Source organism: Phycodurus eques, chromosome 6 (genome assembly GCF_024500275.1).
Source record: "Phycodurus eques isolate BA_2022a chromosome 6, UOR_Pequ_1.1, whole genome shotgun sequence".
NCBI lineage: Eukaryota > Metazoa > Chordata > Actinopteri > Syngnathiformes > Syngnathidae > Phycodurus > Phycodurus eques.
The window spans coordinates 2,416,055-2,434,422 of NC_084530.1; the positions used below are offsets into that span (position 1 = coordinate 2,416,055).

The window sequence follows — 18,368 nt, forward strand, 5'->3', positions numbered from 1 at the left end:
TAGGCTACTGTACATGTAACCTCCAAACTGCCTTAGTTGTAGTCGTGTGTATGTTTAATGAATCTGTCTCACGTCCTGTCCTCCTGCAGAATGATGCCAACTGTGACTGTTACCAAACAGGCGACGGTTATGCTAAAGATGCAAGACTTAATTGTCCTGCCTCTTTGGTGGTGTCACCGGATGGGACACTGTATGTGGCTGATCTAGGAAATATTCGCATTCGAGCAATTCGGCGCAACCAACCACTTACTGGTATGTAATTTGAGTTTAAATTGTTGACTAGCCATTAATAGTCCATTTTAGAACCACAGTGGGTGCCATTAGTGTTGATATCTTGAGTGTGGAACACGGGGATTAGTTTGATCCAAATAGTGTTGTGTCTCAACCTTAATTAAGGTCAAGTGTTCAAAAAAACTGCATTTGCGTTTGTCCTCAGGCTCTTTGGCATCTGGTCCCAGCTCCTATGAAGTAGCCTCTCCAGCCTCCCAGGAGCTCTATGTGTTTGACTTAAATGGAACTCACCAATTCACAATATCCCTGGTCACTGGAGACTATAAATATAATTTTAGCTACAGGTTGGTGTGGATAATGAGATTTGTAAGCTTTTACTCCCCATCCTTCCCCCTGCCAGCCACACAATTTGCCACATTTGACTTTTTTTTTCTTTTTTTTACAGCAATGAGGAGGATTTAACAGCAGTGACTGACAGCAGCGGCAACACTCTACGTATACGTAGAGATACAAACAGGATGCCTGTACGTGTGGTCGCCCCAGACAATCAAGTGAGTTAAGACCTAATGCAAAGATAAACCACTCACCTGTGTTTAGACATATCAGTAGGAGTATCAGTATACTGTATTCGGCTATTTAGCTTTACTAACAGATTATTAAAAAAAACCATATTTGCCCATGCTTTTATGTGTAGGTCATCTGGTTGACCATCGGAACAAATGGGGGTCTGAAGTCTCTCACAGCTCAGGGTCAAGAGCTGGTCTTGTTTAGTTACCATGGCAACAGTGGCTTACTAGCAACCAAAAGTATCCAAATTGGCTGGACTACTTTCTATGAGTGAGTAGAATCATTTTGACAAAATGTTACTTGAAATGTATTACTTACCACATATGGTGAAAACATGGAAAAAATGCATAAATTCCCATTAAATACTTTGTTTTCAATGACTGCTTCCTGCTGGATACACTAACGATTGCCTAAGACAAATGGTTGTGGCTATGCATATTTGTATTGTAGATTATGGAAACTCATTTGGTCTTCTTCACTGTACCTCCAGCTATGACAGCGAGGGTCGTTTGACTAATGTTACCTTCCCTACTGGCGTGGTTACCAATCTCCACGGCGACATGTCATCAGGGGCTGTTGCTGTGGATATAGAGACGTCAGGGAGGGACGAGGATGTTTCCATAACGACCAACCTTTCATCAATAGACTCGTTCTACAATCTGGTGCAGGGTAAGGATCTTAAATGTGAGGACTTGGTTCAGTAGTTATGGTTTAAAACATGTTTCTATTATTCCATCAATTTTAAAAATGGATACTGTATGTCTTTAACTTAGGTAATTGGATGAATTCAAATGAGGGAACTTAGTAAGTGTTGAGACATTCTTGTCAATGGCACAATAAGAGGATTCGTCAACATTGCTTTCATCTTCTGTATTGAGCACTATTTATATTTGGATTTACAGATGACAATGACAGATAATACATTATTCACAATCATCTGGAAATGATGGGAAAAGTTACTTAAGGAAGATCTTAGAGGTTTGACCAAATTTACAAAAAGCCTACTGTACTCTAACAGACTCCAAAATACAGGTGACTACAAAACTAAATACTGGAGTGTAATCATAAAGATATTACATCCTTGAAAGACAGTGATTTTGAGCAACATTTAAAAAAAAAAAAAGTGGTACTCAATTTTCATGTTATTTTTCTTTCATTTATTTTTTTTTTTACAATGGTAAAATCACAATTCAACTTTATTCTAAAATTATATTCTAACATTCATTGAAAGAAAAAGGTGAAAAAGCAAAATGCAAAACCAAAACTAAACAGCAACAGCACATCACCTGATTTGACTTACTAATTACTGATTCTTGTTAAAAAATATGAGCTTCACATACAACATTCCTACCTAATGAAAATAAAAAAAATTGCTGTAAGCATGCACCTGTCATGTATTGAAATCCATTTTGCCTCCATGGTTTTGTATCAAAAACTCAAATTCCAAAATTCATAAGGATTCTCACAATGATATATTGATGTATGATGACCACCCACAAGTGCATTTTTCATTGTAATCCACTATATGCGGAATGTCACATGACGAAAGCTGGAAAACAGGTTAGCGGACTTCGTATGTATGCTGTGATCACTAGCATAGCTATGGGTTGATGACATGATGGTTTGAAGCTGAACTTGCTAAAATTGGGTTTTCTTTAGGACTGGTGTCTTCAGACAAAAGTTAAATACATGTACATCATGTAGTTATACAAATGATATTATCCACAGGATGTAAACACAAACAAAGCCTTAACATTTAATATTATTGTCTTTGGTAGCTCTTGAAGACATCTTGTATAAAACAAAAGACATTGGAGATATGTAGACATTTAAAATTCCTGCTATTGGGCTACCATTTACCCGAGGAGGAAGGAAGTGCCTAGACCTGAATACAGAAGTTTGCTCCGCATTACCCTGATTGTTCAGTCACTGAACATTTGTTTACTCCGATGGCACGCACATACACCAAACCAATATGTACTATACCCCAAAAAAGCTGCACTAAAATATAATTTTAACATACAGTATATTGTAATGAAGATTGAAACACGATTTGGTTTCATCAACAAAAACCCAAATTCTCTTAAACAGTGGGTTAGTTCTCCTTTGAAAACATTCTTCTGAGCTCTTAAAAAAAGATGGAAAGTTTATCTGACATCATTACACAGTGTCATGTGAGCTTGAACAAGCAGGCAATTCATACATGTTGCATACCCCAGTTCAATATGAACTAATGAGCCAGTTGAACCAAGGTCATGAGTGGCCAGAAGTGATTTGTTTTAGTTCAAGTTACGTGTCCAGAGTGTGAGGCAAACACAGCAGAGCAGTATTGATTGGAATGTAATAAGTTATTCAACGCCATCGACGAGTGAAGCATTCTTCTGCATCGATACAGATACATTATTTATGACTTCATGATGCAGCTAATCTACAAAGTCTCATGAGCTGTCCTATGAGCTTTGTAAACAATAACCGATTAGATTGCCTTGGCTTTAAGACAATAGAATTTAATTAATCGTGGACAATAATGCAAAGAGGAGCTTTAGAAAAATATTATCAGGTGAAGATAGGATTTTAGGAAAAAATATTTTACTAACAGTGTGTGTTTACTTTCATTTCCAATCTGTAAAGATCAGAATATCTTTTGGTACAAAAAATTGCAGTGAATGTAGGAGTTTCTTATTTCCTTTCCGCCACAGGGAATCATCCTCTTCTATATCTCCTTGTTCTCTGCATTTTCAGCTCTATGTCTTCCCTCACCACATACATAAATATTTGCTTTGCTTTAAATCTCATAGGTCTTCCTTCTGCCTCCTTCCAGCATCCTTCTACCCATATTCCATTGTCCCATATAGTACTCTTTGTAGGCCTGAAATCATTTAAACAACCTGACTGTTGGTCACAAATAATGCAGCCCTATAGGGGGCACAAGCCAGTGCAAGCTGTTGGTCGGTCCCAAGCCCGGATAAATCTAGAGGGTTGTGTCTGGAAGAGCATCCGGCTTAAAACTTTGCCTAATAAATATGAGCGTTCCTCTAAAGTGACAAAGGAAGAGCAGAGAACCATGTGGTGGAAGCTGAGAAAGGAAGAATGTTGTGCGGCCTTTCGGGAAGAGCTGAGACAGGCTCTCGTTGGACAGGAGGAGCTTCCAGAAGACTGGACCACTACAGCCAAGGTGATCAGAGAGACAGGCAGGAGAGGACTTTGTATATCTTCTGGCAGGAAAGGAGAGAAGGAGACTTGGTGGTGGAACCTCAAATTACAGGAAATCATACAAGGAAAGAGGTTAGTTAAGAAGTGGAACACTGAGAGGACCGAGGACAGGATAAAGGTATACATTGAGATGCGACGTAGGGCAAAGGTAAAGGTGGCAAAGGCCGAACAAGAGGCATGTGATGACATATATGCCAGGTTGGACACTAAAGAAGGAGAAAATGATCTATACAGGTTGGCCAGACAGAGGGCTAGAGATGGGAAGAATGTGCAGCAGGTTAGGGTGATTAAGGATAGAGATGGAAATGTGTTGACTGGTGCCAGACTGGATAGATGGAAAGAATAATTTGAGGAGTTGATGAATGAGGATAATGAGAGAGAAGGAAGAGTAGAAGCATGAAAAAGGGAAAGACAGTTGGTCCTGATGGCATTCCTGTGGAGGTATGGATGCATCTGACCAGCTTGTTCTACAGAATTCGAGCGGGTGAGAAGGAATGGACGGAAAGTCTGCTGGTGCCCATTTTTAAGAACAAGGGTGATGTGCAAACCTGTGGCAACAATAGAGGAATAAAGTTGATGAGCCACACGATGAAGTTATGGGAAAGAGTAGTGGAGGCTAGACTCAGGACTGAAGTGAGTATTTGCGAGCAACAGTATGGTTTCCTGCCTAGAAAGAGTACCGCAGATGCATTATTTCCCTTGAGGATGTTGATGGAAAAGTATATAGAAGGTCAGAAGGAGCTTCATTGTGTCTTTGTGGATCTAGAGAAAGCGTATGACAGAGGACCCAGAAAGGAACTGTGATACTGCATGCGTAAGTCTGGAGTGACAGAGAAGTATGTTAGAGTAATACCCGACATTTAAGAGGGCAGCAGAACAGTGGTGAGGTGTGCTGTAGGTGTGACAGAGTAGTTTAAGGTGGAGGTGGGACTGCATCAGAGATCAGCCATGAGCCCTTTCCTGTTTGCAGTGGTGATGGATAGGCTGACAAATGAGGTTAGACTGGAATCCCCGTGGACCATGATGTTTGCATATGACAATGTGATCTGCAGTGAAAGCAGGGAGCATGTGGCGGAACAATTAGAAAGATGGAGGCGTGCACTGGAAAGGAGAGGAATGAATATTAGCCAAAGTAAAACAGAATATATGTGCATGAATGAGAGGGGTGGAGGGGGAAGAGTGAGGCTACAGGGAGAAGAGATAGCAAGGGTGGAGGACTTCAAATACTTGGGGTCAACTGTCCAGAGCAATGGTGAATGTGGTAAGGGAGTGAAGAAACGGGTCCAAGCAGGTTGGAACGGGTGGAGGAAAGTGTCAGTTGTTTTATGTGACAGAAGATTCTCTGCTAGGATGAAGGGCAAAGTTTATAAAACAGTGGTGAGGCCAGCCATGATGTATGGAATAGAAACAGTGGCACTGAAGAGATGACAGGAAGCAGAGCTGGAGGTGGCAGATATGAAGATGTTGAGGTTCGCTCTAGGAGTGACCAGGTTGGATAAAGTTAGAAATGAGCTCATCATAGGGACAGCCAATGTTAGATGTTTTGGAGACAAAGTTAGAAAGAGCAGATTTCGATGGTTTGGGCACGTCCAGAGGATAGTGAGTATATTGATAGAAGGGTGATGAGGATGGAGCTGCCTGGCAAGAAAGCTAGAGGAAGACCAAAGAGAAGGTTGATTGATGTCGTGAGGGAAGACATGAGGGCAGTTGGTGTTAGAGAGGAAAATGCAGGAGATAGGCTTAGATAGAAAAGGATGGCACGCTGTGGCGACCCCTCACGGGACAAGCCGAAAGGAAAAGAAGAAGACTGTTGGTCACAAATCTTCACTTCTTGGACAGTACAAATCCTTCCCAGCTCGATCCCTCTGCCTCGCCAATCTGTACAATCTCTTCCTTTTCTCCTTCCTTTGTGGACACAAAGCTCTCACACAACTCATATAATTTTCTGTTGGGCCTTTGCCACCTGTCTCTTCACCTTCCGTGTCCTCTTCTTGTACTCATTTCTGCACTCCAGTTCTCTTAGTAGCCTCTCCTGTCTTCACCAATCTCCTTCTGTACACTTTCCTGAATTTCCTTGTCCGGTGTCTTCATCTTCTTTTGTCTGCCCAGAGATACATCGAGCACCTTCCTACCAGTCTCCCTAATCAGTGTTGCTGTGTCAGACAAATCAAATGCTAGTTCATCAAGGCAGCCCAGTGCTTTTCTTAACTCCTTTAAGTCCGTCCTCACAACATTTCTCCTTTGTTAACTTCCGCCATTTGATTCTCTGGTCTTCCTTAATTCACTCTCTTCCTTTTTCCCACCAACATAGTCATCTTGAAGACTACCATCCGATGCTGTCTGGCTATGGTCTCTCTTTTCACCACCAAACAATCTCCAATCTCTCAGGTTTCATAGTCTCCATAGAAAAAAGTGTAGCTGTGTGCACCTGCCTGCCCTCTTGTATGTCACCCCGTGTTCCTCTCTCTTTTGGAAATGAGTGTTCACCTTAGCCATTTGCTTCCTCTTTGCAAAGCCCACTATCTGTCCTTCCAAATACCCTTTCTTCTTACCAAACCTGCCCATCACCTCTATTCCCTTCCCATTGAGGTTTGCTTCTCACACCACCTTCTCTGAATGTAGGAGTTTAAATGTTGCTTTAATCTGCCATCATTCGATTTTTGTTGTTGTTAGCGAGAAATTGTTTGTAGGTTGATGGAATATAGTCTCTTGTTTATTCAAAGGTTCTGCTCATTTAAACGCACGCACGCGCACACACACACACACACACAGACACACACACACAAGTGGTCATTAGTGATGTGAGGTCAAGGGAAACCTAATTAAAAGAGGCAGCGGGATGTTAATACCTGCTCTGTGCTCTATTAGCAGGTTCAAATAAGGCTGTGGAAATTAATTGAACTGTTTTCTCTCCTCGTTGTTCATCTGGCTATAATTCTTCTGTCCCCTTTTTTCCCACCACCTTAACAATCAAATGTTTTTTTAGAGATATATATATGTCCTTTTTGTGGTAATCACATGTCCCTCTACCGTCGCCTTCGTAGACCAGCTTCGAAACAGCTACCAAGTGGGTAATGACCATTCGCTCAGGGTCATCTATGCCAATGGGATGGATACACATTATCAGACAGAGCCTCATATTCTTGCAGGTATGTACACATTTCACCACAAACTGTAAATGAGAAGTCCTGCTGTTACCGTTCAATGACTGCATCATAATTTACATTAAATTTGTTCAAATGTAGGGCACAGGCAATACACAGTGAATGCTTTTTTGATGAAATTTACTCGGTAAACCTCATCCCAGTTTTTAAATTGTTTTCTGCCCGGTACGTATTTTGAGTTTTCCTTGGGGACATGCTAATACCGATACTGTATGTATGTACGCATACTCAGACTTATAAAAACTATCTGATCCTACAACATCCTATACCAGCCTGTCATATACCCATCCATCCATTTTCCATACCGCTTATCCTCACTAGGGTCGCTACTACTACTACAAATAATATATGCATGTATACATACACACACACACCTACACACGCACACACACACACACACACACACACACACAGTGTCACCAGAAAGTATTCACACCCCTTCACGTTTTCCTCAATTTGCTATGTTACAGACTTATTCTAAATCTGATTTGAGTATAGTTTTCTTTTAAAAAAAAAATCGACATAAAATATCCCATAATGACAAAGTAAAAAAAATACAATTTGTGGAAATTTATAGAAAATTTAAACATTCAAACATAATAGGTGCATAAGTATTCACACCCTTTTCTGTGGCACTCAAACTTAAGCTCAGGTGGAAAGTGAGCCTGTCCTGAGTTGTTTAACGCATCAGATGTAAATACCATGAAATAAAAGCTGAAACTCTGAATTTATATATATATATATATATATATATATATATATATATATATATATATATATATATATATATATATATATATATATTCATTAATTCATTCATTCATTTCCCGTACCGCTTACGCTCACTAGGGTCACGGGCGTGCTGGAGGCCAAAATCCGGCCTCGCCTGTGTGGAGTTTGCATGTTCTCCCCTTGCCTGTGTGGATTTTATCCAGGTACTCTGGTTACCTCCCACATCCCAAAAACATGCATGGAAAGTCAACCGAAGACTCTAAATTGCCCATAGGTGTGAATGTGAGTGCGAATGGCAATGCAATTGGCTGGCGACCAGTGTACCCCGCTTCTCACCCAAAGATAGATCGGACAGTTGGACAGGCCCCCGCACACCCGCGACCCTTGTGAGGATAAGTGGTACGGAAAGTGGATGGATGGATGGATTAAGTTTCTGAAGGAGTGACTTTCTCTATCCCTACCTCTTAAGCACTAAGGTATTAATGGATGCAACCTAAGGAAATAAACAAAAACTGCAGACAATGCTTTTAGTTTTTATATACCATATTTTCACGACCATAAGGCGCACTTAAAAGTCTTAAATTTTCTCCAAAATGGACGGGGGGCGCCTTGTAATGCGGCGCGCCTTATGTGTACACCGAGTTCCAAAATCTATAAATGTTGTTGTGTGAAGAGCGCTCCACTTGACTGACTGGGAGCATTTCCTGCGGACACGCTGCTTATATAGAGGAAGGTGGACGTGACTTAGGACAGCATGCGGACGTAAAGTGCGAAGGGTGCGCATGACAGAGGACGGTAAAGACACGCCCCCACTAGGTATATAGTTCCGGTATGTGCATCGGTTTGGCGAAGGACCCCCGAAAATGACTGCGGTCAAGCCAGCCTCCACTCATAAAGTAGCAGTCAAGCCAGCCGCCCCTAATTTTTTTCATACGAGGCATTACGGTAATAAATCGCCAACTCGCGGCGAAAGCCACCTTCAAAATAAAAGCCTCCCAATAATAGGGACGTATCTCATAGATTTTTTTGAACATATTTTTTCAGTCAGTGGTAATCACAGCAAAATATGCAGTTTTTCAGAGACTTTTATTTTGAAATAAAATATCAGATCTTCATCAAACCTCTTTTAGTGGAGTCCTTGGTGGTCTGTCACACAGATCTGGACTTGTCTTGCGATACCAATGGGATTATGTTGGGGTGGCTTTGGCTCAGTAGGTAGAACAGGTTCAAATCCCTGCTACGACTGTCCACATGTCGAAGTGTCCTTGGGCAAGACATTGAACCCTAATTTGCTCCCAGTGGGCCTGGCAGCGCCTCGCATGGCAGCAGTCGCCCATTGATTTATGAATCTGTGTGTGAATGTGAGGCTTTGTAAAGCGCTTTGGGCACTGTGATGATGTAGATAAAGCGCCATATAAGTGCAATCCCTTTACCATTTATTTTTCCCAAGATATCAAATAAACTACATTTTTTAATGTATCAAATTAACTTTGCTGGTTGCATTCCTTAACCGAAGAGCACTGACGTCCGTATTATGGCAAGCTGGCAACTTATTACCGTAATGCCAAGTATGAACAAAATTAGGGGCGGCTGGCTTGACTGCTACTTTACGAGTGGAGGCTGGCTTGAACGCAGTCGAAAATGGCACCTACGAAGAGACACGCTTACGAAGCACAGTTTAAACTGCAAGCCATCAGTTACGTGGAGGAATATGGGAATCCAACAGCCGCGAGAGAATTCAAGATCAACAAATCCATGGTTCGCAAGTGGAGGAAGCAGGAAAACGAGCTTCGCCTAGTCAAGAAGACGAAGCTGAGTTTCCGCGAAAACTGTATCCCTCAGAGAGTTATTGTTCTAGCAGTCATAATACAGCGTCTTCGATGTTCATTTCACACTTTGTTTCCCTGTCAGAAGAAGTGTACTTCGAATAGTGAGACTTTTTAAAGAAACAATACAAACCAGTGTACATTTTGAATTTTAATGTTTGTTTTCCGACCAGTGGTAAACATTCTTGCCTCTGGCTGTTTTATTAATGATTAGAATCTTCACAATTCTGCCCCACATTACATTATATTTGTTGATTGTTTTTTAAACCCGAAATGTGGAAAACATCAAATTTTGAGATCTATGTCAATATTTACTCACACATGCACGGTGGCACCTCTCTGTATGACACAAACCACTTTACACCATTGCAAAACTGCAACCACAACAATGAACATATTGTTAAATTGATACCTCTCCAACTGTCTTTCAAAAGTCTTTCAAAACTGAGCGCTATTATATTTATAAAGGATTTTTGATACAGCTCTTATATCGAATTTCAAAAGATTGTGCAGGTGTACCTAATGCGTTTATACTGCATATTAATTCATAATCTAACACTGTTGGGCATGCCTGTCTTTTTCGGTCAAAATCCAGGTGCCGCCAACCCAACTGTAGCGCGGCGGAACATGACGCTTCCAGGAGAGAATGGCCAAAATCTGGTGGAGTGGAGGTTCAGGAAGGAACAGACACGTGGAAAAATCATTGTCTTTGGAAGAAAGCTCAGAGTGAGTAGAATTCAAAATTACGCTAGTCACAAAAGAGAAATTGTTAGGAACACTGTGTTGTCCCTGCTAAGATATTGCTAATTACTGTACACTTCCCTCCAAAACTATTAGGACTGGGAAAACAATTCCTCTATTTTTGCTGTAGACTGAAACCTTTGAGTTTACGTGAGAAAAGAGATAAACATTGGTAAACATTTATCTCTGGATCTGGATTATCATTGATAGACATTTATCTCTGGATCTGATACAAAACTCAGAAGATAGCACCTTTTGGTTTGTCCAGTCATCCATTTTCTATCCAGCGTATCCTGTTAAGGGTCACGGCTAGCTGGGGCCTATCCCATCTGATTTTGGGGAAAAGACAGATTACACCCTGGACTGGTCGCCAGTCAATAACACGGCACATAGAGAAAAACAACCATTCAGATTCACATTCACACCATCACTCAGTGAGAACTGAACCCACGCATCCTACACCGATGTCAGGCAAGTTAACCACTACACAAAAATGAGTGACACAACTTTCAATAGCCACCCATTTTGTGTGTGTTGGAATATGGTGTGGGCCAAGTGTAGGTTTAGCTTTCTTTCAAAAGCAAAACAAATGGCACACTATTTTGAAAATGCAGATTTTCAACTGGCAAGCCTATCTATCCATCAATTTTCAATACTGGTTATCCTTATTAGGGTCTCCCGTGGATCTATCCCAGCTGACTTCAGGGAAGAGGCAGGGTACACACTGCACTGGCCGCTAGCCAATCGCAGTGTGTTTCAACTAGATTAAGTCAAGTAAAGTCGAGTTCCAAGAATACCAAGTCAAAGTCAAGCTGAGTCTTTTTTAAGTTTTAGCAAAGTAAGTCCCAAGTCCTAAAATGTGTGACGGGTCATGTGACTCAAGTCCCCCAACTCTTGTCAACTCAAACACACTTAACTCAAATGAACTATATTTATAATATTTAAATATTTATTACTGTTATCAGCAACACATGTTGGTTTGAGATGCTGAATGAGCAGTCACACAAGTTTCCGCTGACCATTTGCTTTAGGCTTGCCAACCTCAACAGGCAGCAGTTCTCAGAAAACCATGAATCAGTTTCTATTTGTTTAGTTTTTGTCTGTGAGCAAATTGTTTTCAGATACAGATCGATTATGGTATCATGTCAGCTCTACTAACAATGGGATGAGGCAGGAATAACTACATATGTTTCTTCTGTTTGAATATTACATAGTCCACTAGCACAGTTTAATAAGAAGAAAACTGACCTCTGCAGGGTTTGATCCACACAACAGCGCAACTCTCAGCAAGGTATAATAAACCTTAATGAATGATCCAATGCTGGTAAATGAGCTGCAATAAAAACTGGACAATTGCTTCACAGACAGATGTATTGTGTCACTTGCTGTGCATTAATCGAACAGTTAATGTCAGCTACTGTATTCATAAAATGTATGAAAATGTGCCTTTATCAGTAAATTGACATTCCAGTTGTTTTGCAACAGCAACAAAATGTCAATTTAAATCATTAAAAATGATGAGTTTGATCCTAGGAATGACTTAGGGAGCACGTACTGAATGACAAATTGTATTTTATATTGAGATTATTATTGCCCTATCAACATAATAGGTTGGGCTGACTGACTTTTATATGCACTAAATGCAAATATTCAATCTGTATGTGCTGTAGTAGTCATACAGAGAGAGATGTCAGTTAACAGCCAACTGCATTTTTCATCAGCTTGTTGGGCAAAACAATGAAAACATCCATGCTGTGTTTGGGATGTGGGAGGAAACCGGATTACCCGGAGAAAACCCCATGCAGGCACGGGGAGAACTTGCAAACTCCACACACGCGAGGCCGGATTTGAACCCAGGTCCTCAGAACTGTGAGGCAGATGTGCTAACCAGTCGGTCACCGTGCCGCCTCTTCAAGTGAACCTCAACATAAAAATAAGGCTTTTGTGAACTGTTGTAAAACTACAAGAACAGGATAAGTCAGAATGTACTGATTGTATGTTCTTTCAACTTTGGGTTGAGGGCCATTATAAAAAGAAATTGAGGGGGGGGGGGACATACATAAATGTCCTGCCAATCTGGAAAGGTTTAGTTTCCCTGTGATATTTGGGTGTTGGGACATCCACGCATGACTTTTGGCTGGATTCCCATTGGGCTTGTTTTTCATCCATCTTGCTGCTGGCTGCAGCTCCAATATCCTCTTCCATGGTCCCCTATACTTACCTCACTGTGTTTAACTGTAATTTATAAATGAACGACTGTCTTAAAAGAGGGTTATGAAAAGAAGTCTCTCCAATCCAACTGGTCTGGAAAACATCAAATTTAATTACTTCCCCTTGATTTTAGGATCCTAATGTGAGTTTTGGGACCAGGCCCAGATGTACAGTCTTTTTATTTTAATTTTTTGAACAAATGACATCTGAAATGGAGCAGAGCTAAGAAATGTGAGTCAACATAGGCAGAAATTTAAAAAAAAAAAAACGTGTCGTTGCTTTATAGACAAGACAAGGCTAAAAATGCAAACTTGTGAAAAAACAGGTCCAAAAGTAAGGGTTTGTTTTTAATACCCACATATTAAAATATATGTAATATTATATAAACTAATGTATATTTTTTAACTAACAGGGCAATTGTTAGAGGTCCAAAAAGTAGACATCCAGAGAAAAAAAAAACTACAGTCGCCACAAGGTTAAAATGCATTGTAACGTGTGTTACTGGAATTTTAATAGGTGTCACCCGTTTTTTTCTTTTGCGCTGCCTTAAAATACAGTAAAAAAAAAAAAAGGGAAAATTACTGTTGTTCCAGATGTTGTGATGTTCGCAACAGTAAGTAATGTTAGAAGGCTGAGCCACAGTAGTATTTCTGCTTACGCTTCTCCATGCAAAGGATACGTTTACTACATCACAATGGTGTCCAGAAGCGTCACATTCCTCGCATGTTGTTGTTGCGCATATGCGTCGTATTGTTTTAAGTGCCATCACGTTATGGCTTGGCACACAAACTGTGTTTAGACATTTTTGCAGGTCTGTGTGAAAGGGGATTGATTTGACAATATTATGTATGTCACTTTTTTGTTTTTACTAGTTTCTCATGTAAATGGAGCTTCTGACTTTTAACAGTGCATTTCTTTTTTAATAATGAATTCCTCTTTATTTATTTATTCACCATTTTTCTCTGATCCAAATGAGCAGATTGCTTTATTGTACTTGTTTCAAAAGAGTGAGATTAGGTCCATTTGATTTCACAAGACATTTATTTTAGAATTTGTCCTGTGATTTGGCCCCTGTAGATGAGCTGCTTTTTGGTTAAGATTAATCAGTCTCATGTCTATACTGTATGTGTAAAAGTTATTGGACTGTGACTAAATAAGAAGAGATAAGTAACATTCCCTGACGAATTTCAAACACCACCACTGGGTAACTTCCTGTTTTGTTTTTTTCCCCCCTTTTCAGCTGTGAACTGAATTTCTTTCTCTGTTATTTTCACTCTAAGGTGAATGGAAGGAACCTGTTGTCTGTAGATTACGATCGCACCCTGCGAACAGAGAAGATTTATGATGATCACCGGAAGTTCCTCCTGAAGATCATCTATGACACTCAGGGGCATCCGACGCTGTGGGTTCCAAGCAGCAAGCTACTCGCTGTTAACCTGACATACTCCAGGTAAACATCTGTGTACTGAGGAATTTATCACACTAATTTGGTCAGGATTGTTATTTAATTCAATTTGTTCAGTGTCAAATCACATATTATTAGACACTTTACATATGGAATACATTCGGGACCCCAGTTATTAAACTTTGAAGAGATCCAACAGATCCCCATTGAGGTGTTTTATGCTGAATCAGTGGTATTTATTTTTGTTAAAATATGCATACACTACTAAACTTGACCACTGCTCAGTGGAAACGAGCAGAGTTGACAAAGTTCTGTAGTACATTATGGAATTTGACAATTACTAACTTTAATTTGATAGTCCTGAAACAATGCTTCCCATCCACTGTGTCACAGCACATTAGTGTGCCATGAGATATTATCAGGTGTACCGTGGGAAATTATTGTATAATTTTACATTATTCCAAAATATAGTTATGACTATGTTTGGTTGTTTTATGTTGTTCGGAATCAGAATCATCTTTATTTGCCAAGTATGTCCAAAACACACAAGGAATTTGTCTCCGGGAGTTGGAGCCGCTCTAGTACAACAGACAGTCAATTTACAGAACACTTTGGAGACATAAAGACATTGACAAAAAACAATTGTGCAAAAAGATGCAGAGTCCTCTAGCACTTAGAGCAGTTCGAACGACTAATATTGCAATAGTCCGGTGCAATGACCATTGTGCAAGGGGCGCCGAGACTTCAAGGAGTGTATGCAGTTTAAAGTGACGAGTAGTGCGATCATCTGGGACAATGTTGGTTGTGCAAATGTTGCAGATACTCCTCAATCAGTGTGCAAATGGAGCAGATGCTACTCTGGCATGAGTGGCCAGTATATGCAAATAGTGCAGCATGGCAAGACAACTACAGTGAGTGCACAAGTAATACATAATTGGCCCCACAGAAATGTGACAACGAACTCAAGTCAAAAAATTGCCAGCTTGTTGTAATGGAATTATAGGTTAGGTGTTTATGAAGTTTATCGCAAGAGGGAAGAAGCTGTTGGAATGTCTACTAGTTCTAGTTTGCATTGATCGGTAGCGCCTACCTGAGGGAAGGAGCTGGAAGAGCTGGTGACCGGGGTGCAGAGGGTCCGAGAGGATTTTGCACGCCCTTGTCTTAGTTCTGGCAGCGTGCAAGTCCTCAATGGTGGGTAAGGGGGTACCGACAATCCTTTCAGCAGTTTTGATTGTCCGTTGCAGTCGGAGTTTGTCCTTTTTTGTAGCAGCACAAAACCAGACTGTGATGGAAGAACACAGGACTGATTCGATGACCGCTGTGTAGAACCGTCTCAGCAGCTGCGGTGGCAGGCCGTGCTTTCTCAGAAGCCGCAGGAAGTACATCCTCTGCTGGGCCTTTTTGAGGACGGAGTTGATGTTGGTCGCCCACTTCAGGTCCTGAGAGATTGTAATTCCCAGGAACTTGAAGGTCTCGACGGTTGACACAAGGCAGCTGGACAACGTGAGGGGCAGCTGTGGCGAAGGATGCCTCCTGAAGTCCACGATCATCTCTACAGTCTTGAGCGTGTTCAGCTCCAGGTTCTGTCAGCCGCACCACAGCTCCAGCCGCTCCGATTCCTGTCGATATGCAGACTCGTCACCGTCCTTGATGAGGCCGATGACAGTGGTGTCATCTGCAAACTTCAGGAGTTTGACAGTCGGGTTCGCTGAGGTGCAGTCGTTCGCGTACAAAGAGAGGACACAACCTTGGGGTGCCCCAGTGCTGATGCTGCGTGTGGATGAGGTGGCCTCCCCCAGCCTGACCTGCTGTGTCCTGCCCGTCAGAAAGCTGTAAATCCACTGGCAGATGGCAGGTGAGACGCTGAGCTGGAGAAGCTTGGTTGAAAGGAGTTCAGGGATGATGGTGTTGAACGCTGAGCTGAAGTCCACGAACAGGATCCTCGCGTAGGTCCCTGCACTGTCGAGGTGTTCTAGGATGAAGTGCAGTCCCATGTTGACTGCATCATCCGCAGACCTGTTCGCTTGGTAGGCAAACTGCAGGGGATCCAGCAGGGGACCTGTCACACTCTTGAGGTGGTCCTGTACGAGACGTTCAGAGGACTTCATGACCACAGATGTCAAAGCAACAGGCCTGTAGTCATCCAGACCCGAGATTGCAGGTTTCTTGGGGACTGGAATGATGGTGGAGCGTTTGAAACAGAATGGAACTTCGCACATTTCCAAATATCTATTGAAGATCTGAGTGAAGGCTGGAGCGAGCTGGTCCACGCAGACTTTGAGGCAGGATGGGGACACATGGTCCGGGCCTGCCGCTTTGTTAATCTTCTGTTGTTTGAAGATGCGTCTCACATCCTGTTCATGGATGGCTAGCGCAGAAGTCAGAGGTGTGATTGTGGTCGCGGGTGCGGCCGGGTGGGTGTGTGGTGTGAAACTGTCCTTTTCAAATCTGCAGTAGAAGGTATTCAAGTCGTTGGCTAGTGTGCTATTGTTCTCAGCTTGGGGGGATCGTCGCTTGTAATTAGTCAGCGATTGGAATGCATGCCAGACTGATTTAGAGTTGTTTGCGCTAAACTGTTTTTCCAACTTTGCTGCATGGTTCCTCTTTGCAATGTTAATTTCTTTAGTCTGCTGGTTTCTCGCTCGATTATACAGGGCCCTGGCCCCGCTCTGATATGCGTCCTCCTTCGCTTGGCGAAGCTGCTTAAGTTTAGCAGTGAACCACGGCTTGTTGTTGTTGAATGTGCGAAATGATTTTGTTGGTACACAAACCTCTTCACAGAAACTGATATAGGATGTGACAGTGTCCGTATATTCATCCAGGCTGCAAGCTGAATTTTCAAAGACACTAGTCTGTGCAGTCTAAACAGCTTTGAAGTTCCATCTTGGCTTCATTGGTCCGGAGTAGCCTCCTTGATGCTTAGCAGGTCTCCCCTTGTGTAAGTGAGTCGTGTAAGGTCTCCAAAGGCGGACGAAAAACACAAAAACAAAGACAATACTAGAGAGCGCGTTACCGAGGCGACCACACTGGTAGGCGCCATCTTGGATTAGCCCAACGATATTTGTTGCTCATGACTGTTCTTTTTTGGGAGATTGTTCGCCTTTGGTAGTGGGTACAGGGATATGTGCGTCCTGATTGTGAACAGGTGGGACCTGGTGATTGGTTGCATTGATTTGATTGCCACCAGGGGATTTGCCATAGTATTGACCAGAGGTTTTTTTGAACCAGCAGAGGGTTGCAGTACAATGTTGCAGATCTTCCCCTTTCCAACTTGGCTAGCCACTGGTTTTGTAACTGTCGGTTGCAATGTTGATAGGAGGAAGAAGCTGTTTTTGTTAATTCCCTTTTCTCCTGTTTTGGATTAGGAGTGAGGTAAGAGTGTGCCTTTCATTTTTCTTCTTTACTTTGAGAACAGACAGATAGGGTTGTTTAGTTGTGTTTTGTTTGTGTTGGTGTATTTTCCTCCCTCTGTCGATTTAATAAACATTGTAAACTATGTGATTTGGTGGCCCTGGCCGTACTTGGGAGTGGAAAGATGGGACGAATCAGATCAGGTTATGTTCTGGGTTTCACCTAGACCTGCAACGAAACATGATTTGGGGGCTCGTCCAGTCCTTTCTTTAATTGGTGTGGGGTTGTTGGTTAGCTGTTTGTTAGGACTCTACTTTTGTTTGTGTGGCAGTTTTCCCTTTGGTGGGGTAATACAAAATTATTTGGGGGAAAAACCATGGAATAAAACATGAAATTTAATTTGGAGGACTTCATTGATAATCTCTTGACTGAAAAATTGTGTTGTAAAAATAGAGCCCCTCAACTTCGCCTTCACTTTTCCAGGCAACCCAGGACAGCTTTGATGTTAGCAGGCACATTGCACTGGTTCCTCTGTTTTGAGAGACTGAGGTGGAGTCTTTTTTTTTTTTTTTTTTTTTTAATATGCATTTGAACACGTTGCTGTTACCCTAAAATGGCCTAAAAATGTGTGGCCTCTACTGTTGCACTGTAAACTGGTGGGCAAAGCCCAGGAGGTGTTCATGGCTTTGTTCTTGGAAGATATTCTGCTATAAGAATATAAAAAAAAACAGCTTCCTGAGAAGATTGTCCATTATTTGAATGAACAGATGCTTACAACCCTGTCTCAAGGTGTGGTCCTAGCAGATGAGTTTGCTTTGACGCACAAGGTTGTTTTCTATTACCCGGGTAGTCGTGAAGTGGTCCCTGCAGACAATAGTTAGATCCCCCAATAGGTCCCACAGATTTACCAGGCAAAATATTGCTGGT

The 18,368-nt window shown here is 41.7% G+C and overlaps 1 protein-coding gene across 5 annotated transcripts in view; it reads left to right on the plus strand.

The window, feature by feature from the left end:
* Nucleotides 1-18,368, plus strand: part of LOC133404486 (teneurin-3-like) — a 281,787-nt gene that overhangs the window by 222,050 nt on the left and 41,369 nt on the right. For all 5 annotated transcript variants that reach the window (XM_061680417.1, XM_061680418.1, XM_061680419.1 and 2 more), the window contains 8 exons: nt 90-252; nt 437-575; nt 677-782; nt 926-1,068; nt 1,289-1,467; nt 7,056-7,160; nt 10,329-10,459; nt 13,966-14,135. In XM_061680417.1, coding sequence (XP_061536401.1) covers nt 90-252; nt 437-575; nt 677-782; nt 926-1,068; nt 1,289-1,467; nt 7,056-7,160; nt 10,329-10,459; nt 13,966-14,135 — 1,136 coding nt within the window. The remainder of the gene's footprint in view (nt 1-89; nt 253-436; nt 576-676; nt 783-925; nt 1,069-1,288; nt 1,468-7,055; nt 7,161-10,328; nt 10,460-13,965; nt 14,136-18,368) is intronic.